The sequence below is a fragment of the Mercenaria mercenaria genome, chromosome 2 (assembly GCF_021730395.1).
Source record: "Mercenaria mercenaria strain notata chromosome 2, MADL_Memer_1, whole genome shotgun sequence".
Taxonomy (NCBI): Eukaryota; Metazoa; Mollusca; class Bivalvia; order Venerida; family Veneridae; genus Mercenaria; species Mercenaria mercenaria.
In genome coordinates this window covers 58,932,308-58,939,093 of record NC_069362.1, presented here as the reverse complement: position 1 = coordinate 58,939,093, position 6,786 = coordinate 58,932,308, and the positions used below count along the sequence as shown (strand labels likewise).

General features: G+C 37.0%; 1 protein-coding gene and 1 non-coding gene across 2 annotated transcripts; one reads left to right on the top strand and one right to left on the bottom strand.

Moving 5' to 3' along the window:
• Window positions 1–860: 860 nt before the first annotated feature.
• Window positions 861–5,649, bottom strand: LOC123564041 (uncharacterized). Its single transcript, XM_053526054.1, has 6 exons — window positions 5,581–5,649; window positions 4,585–4,751; window positions 3,942–4,066; window positions 3,451–3,636; window positions 2,612–2,712; window positions 861–2,349 (listed from the first exon to the last, which is right to left on the bottom strand). Exons 1-6 carry the CDS (start codon window positions 5,647–5,649, stop codon window positions 1,618–1,620), a joined length of 1,380 nt encoding a protein of 459 aa, XP_053382029.1. The 3' UTR covers window positions 861–1,617.
• Window positions 5,260–5,452, top strand: LOC123544615 (U2 spliceosomal RNA). The gene has a single exon (XR_006685137.1). It is a non-coding gene; the product is annotated as a U2 spliceosomal RNA (small nuclear RNA).
• Window positions 5,650–6,786: the final 1,137 nt, after the last annotated feature.

Here is a 6,786-nt window from a genome sequence, read left to right as displayed (position 1 = left end):
ACACATCGTCTTACTGTGTCACACATTCATGCATAGTTATTTTAAAAGCCATGCATGAATGACAAAGATATGGACCAGACATGCCCATCAATGCACTATCATGAAAAATGATCTTTAACCTCTAAGTGTGACCTTGACCTTTGAGCTATGGACCTGGGTCTTGCGTGTGACACGTCGTCTTATTGTGGTACACATTCATGCCAAGTTATTTGAAAATCCATCCATCGATGACAAAGATATGGACCGGACACGCCCATCAATCACTATCCTTTAACGTCTAAGTGTGACCTTGACCTTTGAGCTACGGACCTGGGTCTTGCGCACTGCACGTCATCTTACTGTGGTACACATTCATGCCAAGTTATTTGAAAATCCATCCATCGATGACAAAGATATGGACCGGACACGCCCATCAATGCACTATCCTTTACGTCTAAGTGTGACCTTGACCTTTGAGCTACGGACCTGGGTCTTGCGCACTGCACGTCGTCTTACTGTGGTACACATTCATGCCAAGTTATTTGAAAATCCATCCATCGATGACAAAGATATGGACCGGACACGCCCATCAATGCACTATCCTATAACGTCTAAGTGTGACCTTGACCTTTGAGCTACGGACCTGGGTCTTGCGCACTGCACGTCATCTTACTGTGGTACACATTCATGCCAAGTTATTTGAAAATCCATCCATCGATGACAAAGATATGGACCGGACACGAAAATTGCGGACAGACCGACAGACAGACAGACGGTTCAAAAACTATATGCCTCCCTTCGGGGGCATAAAAAGAAAGATAGAAATTGTCAGACTGGATTCACAAGCTACCAATAGATCAAAGAGTAATGTTACTATGGAATGCTTGAATACATACTGTGTATTTTCTATGGAAATGAATGGCAAGCTTTAAAATGAACAAAAAAAAAATGGCTAAAAAAGTCTACAAATGGCCATACATTAAAAAAGAAAATAATTTAAATTCAGCAAAGCAATGCATGTTACAGGGCTGCAGAAACAAGAATCTAATCTCTCTCTCTCCGTAAGTCTCATTTTCGGTAAGTTAAAATCCCTTTCAGGCCACTGAATTTAAAATAACTTAAATCCAGCGAAATCAATGCAAAACTAGAATCAAATCTCTCTTTTTTGGTAGTTAAATCCCTTTCAGGCCATTGAAAAAAAAAAAATTCCAGCAAAAGCTGAGAGAGATTTTGTAAATATAAATGACAGAGATTTTGTAAATACCCATTGAAAGCTGAGCTACATTTTACTTAATTTAGAAACAAATGCCTACTTGGAAATATTGCAAAACAATGGATATATTAAAATTTCAACACTCATTTCCCCATGAAATAAAGAAAACAAAAATTCACTCAAGGTGTTAATTTCTGAAAAAAAATCTCCACTTTTTTCGAGAATTGTCTGTATACTGCTATCTTTGCCTGTCTTTGTGACTACCTATAACACAATTATACATATACTGACTTAGGTGTTTAGTATTCTTGCCATTGTAACTTTTGTTTATTGATAAATATTTTTGCGGAATGATAAATAAATTTGCCCTATTCTATGCAAAAAACTAATACAGATCTTTTTCTATTTGCAAAGACTGTGTGTGTTCAGACTGCTGTTGCCTGCCCTTGCTGAATTGCAGCTAACAGGTTACTTCTCATGCGAACATATAACCTTCCTTTTGTCCATGGATTTTGAAGTTGCAAGGGTTGATAATCGTCTCTTAGAATTCTCTCCCTTGCACCTATCACAGCAACCAAGCAGAATTCAGAAAATTGTTCCTCCTCGTAAACTGGCCCCGATTTTCCCTTATTAATCACAGCTTGGTTCAAATTTAACACTACCAAGTTTATTACCTCCCTTGCCGTAGTTCGTGGAGTTACATGTAATTTTACACTTGTTCCTTTTGCTAATCCAGTTTCGTATGCTGCGTATACCCGTAAAATCCCTGAATTATCGTTATGACTAGGTGTTTCAGATTTCGTCTCAACACGACTGTTTTGCAGATCATCGTCATTTGGATCGTAAAACTTTGCAATTTTGACGTGATCTTTTCCTACACTGATTTCATTGGAATTACATGAAGTTGAGTAGCCTTCATAATTGTTGTTATCAAGTATTTTGCCCTTGTGTTCAAGGTCATTTGATAACGAATTGTCTCCATTTGCTTGATAAAAAGTTCGTACCGGAATGCATCCGACAAAAGTTCGAGACCTAGCATGCGTAATAATGTCCATAATCCAACGCATCCCTTTCCACGCTTTATCAAGGTCATTTTGTAAATTTAGAAGTCTCTTAACGCGATCTTTTGCTGTATTCAATTCTTCTTTGGAAAAAGCCTGCAAGAAAAAAACACCAAAAATAAATTTCCATCCTGTATATATATTTTACAATTTGCTCTTATTGTAAAATAACAGGGGATAAGATAGCCAACAGAAACACGCTATTCTTGAATTATATGAAAGCAGTATTGAAAGCCGTCAAGCATTCTTAATAAAGATGAATATGAATTAAAGCTACTCTGATAATATCCCATTCAAGCTGAATAATCCAAGTTCAGACAACTCAATGATAAAAGTAAATTTTGGAAGACAAAGTTACCTCTCTTTGCATCTGTTGCGCTAAAATGGTGTCCATCTCGAGAATGGATGAAAGACGAGAGTAGCGACTGATGAACTGTGGTTGGTATGTACACATATGAACTGGAAATAAATAACAAATATTTTATTCATGCATTCTACATTATGGTCAATGAATTTTCTATATTAACCAGACCTGACCTGTTTGTTATACTTAACAGATTTCTTTGTAATCAATTTGTAAGTCCCTGTCTCAAAAATAATTGCTATTTGCATTTCTTTGATTCACATCATATAAATTTCATGATGGCATTTTACCTAAATATGACTGTGTACCAGTGAATTGGTCTCTGCAAGTAACTGACAACTTGCCCACATGAACCAGAAATAAATAACTGCAGACATACAAAAAAAAAGTCATGTACTTTCATCCTGCATGTACCTTGATTTTTGACATAAGCTTACTGATATTCTTAAAAAATGTCACATGCTAAGGTTTATCCAGTTCCTATTTATGTATTCCTACGTGCAACAGTACGTTTTGTAGAGACAGGATAAACTGAATACATGGCTGATGCAGAGATGGAGGAAGTTTGTCCTGTGAAACTTTCTCCATCTCTGCATGAACCATGCATTCTAAATATTTTCTGTCACACTGTTTCAGAAATCAGGGGTCAAACCCACAAACTCTTCATCCATAGTCTCATGCTCTACCTGCTGAGCTATTAAATGGGGCAGGCAATCTTTTTTTTTTGATCACAAAAGGTTTCAATTCAATATATAAACTACATGCAAAAGTTACTGTAATTTAGGTTTTTCAGCTACAGCAGGTATCAAAAAAAACTTTGTTCCAACACTTACTCATTTCAAACACTTGTACAGGCAGAAGAGTGAAATCTACTCTCTCGGCGATCTCGTCACTCTGACCTGGTATGATACATAGATCCTCCGCCGGGGGCAACATGAGGATAAACGAGACCTGCGGACTCAGTTCTATAACTTCAACATCATATAAACGATGCAATAACGACATCTCCTCAGATATACCTAAAAGGTAAATAAGTTAAAAGTTAATTTAATTCCATAAATTAAATCACCTTCGTACATTAATTTTTTGTCTTTTAACACAAAAAGTCCACTAATGACTCTATGAAAACCAGCACATTTAAAGCTCTTTCAAGTTGCAAGTTTCAGCAGTTTCAGATAAATCCTGAATAATTTAAAATGTATGAGGTGTATTTATACTGTAACCTGATTCATAGTCATTATCAATCTAAAATGCTGCTGCACCATTTGAATATAGTTGATTTTACGTTGAACTGACAGAACACGACTTAAATTGTTGTTATTACCTAACATGTTGAAAAGTTTTTCCGATGCTTTTGAAAGACAACTGTGGAAAGCTTGCTGATTGGTCGACATTGCTGAGCTCTTCTGCAGATCTGGGGATAGTGACTTCAACCATTTCCACTCCTCCCTGTTAGAATATGAAAGTAAATGAGATGTCATTAAAATGACTGTTCAGATTGAATAAACCACGTTTAAAACTGAAAATATTGCAGAGTTCAAACTGCAGTGAGGGAAAACATACGAATTTCTTTAAAATGTATAGGGTTTAACTATTTTTTACTTGCACAAGATTAAATGATATTTTTAACAATATTTCAATGACTGTGAAATCATTTGTACTTGTGCGAGACTATTTTTATCTAGATTTTGTGGTTGCATTAATTCATTAATTTTATTTTCAGAACTTGAGATCCACAACTTCATATCATCATGAAATTGCTGTTTTGGTAAAAAAAAAACACGAAATTTAATGTCCAAGAAATTAAAGGATTCCATGGTATAATTTATAACAACACAGTCAGCTGTTTTTTTCCTAAATATAAGCATACACATGTTCTATATATAACTTATGCCAAATTTTTTCACACAAAACAGTGTGAGAACACATCGCAACTTCATAAACAATTTTACATATGTAGCACTTACACAGAAATGTTGGAGCAGTCCCGGACTTTTACGTTTGGGAGGACGTTTGGTGCCGACTGTGATACTAAAACACGTATCAGATCAACTGACGCATGAAGTTTTAAATATCCCAGATAGAGACCAGGGCGTAACGGAACAGCACTTGTCTGGTTATATACTTCAATCTCCTGAAATTGAAATTACAAAAAATAAAATATTGTGTTTTTAAACCCCTTCCCTGCAATTTCTTTAAAAGAACGGTCCATCATTTGTTTCATTTCTCTGCGCATGCGCAAACACGTTTTTATTTCTTCATAATTTTAGTAATGATAATGTCTGAAGAAGCCAAATGTGTTGTTTCGTTATCAATAAGAAATTGTTTACAATATAGGGCCTCCAACTGTACGAAGTATTTCTAAATGCGTTGACGTAGTCGCGAAAACATAGTAAAATACGCACATAACGTATGGAAACGTACTGAAAACGTTTCAACTAGTGTAATTCACTCTGACACCAAGCTAAAACAGCTGCATTGGTCGCACCACCGCCGGTGATCCTCAAAATCAGCAGCTTTTGGTGGTGTTAAGGCCTAACAGACGGAGACAGAGGGTATAAGTCGGGTGCATGCTATTTACCTGTCACCGCGAGATTGTCATAAAGGCGCTGAATAAATAGCTTGGACGAGAAGGGAGCAGTATCGCTTCTCGGCCTTTTGGCTAAGATCAAAGTGTAGTATCTGTTCTTATCAGCTTAATATCTGATACGTCCCCCAATGGGGGACTTCGATATTAAACTGATTTTTGGACACAGGTGAGATGTTAGGGGCTTGCTCCGCTCTCGCCACGGGTTGGCCCGGTATTGCAGTACCTCCGGGATCGGCCCACTCCCCTTAACGGGGAAAAACAAGAAATCAAATAATAAGAAAAAGTAGTCAGCGCCAGGGCATTCTGTCTGTCTCAGGAATATTTACAGAAATAAAAGGCTCTTGAACAAGCTAAAGACCATTTGCGCAATTACGTCCAAGGAGAGCTGCTGCGCTGCTCGTGAAATACAATAGAGACATATCAGTATTGCAGTAAATTGCATAAAATCGAATCATAATTTTAGTGTTAACGTATCGCAATATCCAGCCTCTACAGGACGGGAAATGGCTGTAATGTACCGTAAATGACGTACGTTACGTTACGTCTATCAAACGTCCGATTGTTACGTCACAAACGCAACGTCTGTTTCTATGACGCTGACTTACCAGTAGCAACACGTTTCGGAGCTGACTTCTAACACATTGATGCAATTGCAGGTGCGGAAAGTGATTGTAATACTAGTAATGATTATATTAATAACAACAGCCGCACACACAGGTCTGATGATGCTGATGATGAATGAAGATGATGATGATGATGATGATGATGATGATGATGATGATGATGCGGAGGAGGATATCAGCAACAGCAGCGACAGCATTCATATCTATACAAAATGTATCTTATAAAACACTTTGAACTGATGATGAACTTGTTCTTAAATGACATTTTTCTTATTTTCAGGCAGTAAAAATGAGCTAACTGGACGTTAGTAACGTACAGCTATAAACGCTCAGCGTCTGTCTGTTACGTCAGAACTGTGACGTTGGTCTCCTAGACGCTGGCGTCTTTAAAGAAACACAGAATGCGATCTCTCTGGTAAGTAATCTTTTAATTATTATGAAAGAAAGAAATGCCGCATTAACAACAACAACAACAACAACGATGATGATAATGATGATGATGGTATATGTTTTCTCCATATCCAGAGATAAAGCGCAGTTTTTTGCACAAGGCATGGTTTGGCGCAAATGCTAGTGACTCAAACTTTCAATGTGACCGAAACATTGGTACTTATTTCAGTCGGATTTTCGCTACACTTTACTCGGACTTTATCAAAGACACCCTGCTAAAAACCGGAAAGTTTATTTTAAATCAATATTGTATTCAAATGAAACTTTAAAGAGTGTTAGTTTTTGCATTCTCTGGGACACCTGAGGTTAAAGTTCTAAATTTCTGCGAGTCACTAAATGTGACATGTATGGGATTTTGGGTCCAAATGCGCTTTTGGTCGAAAGTGCGATTTTTAGCTAATCTGACAGATTAGCATGTTCCAAGTAAAAATTTGCTATCTGACAACAGAAAATAGCCGTTGTTGTGGAGAAAATACCGCTTTTCGGACACAATGTTTTCATCTAAC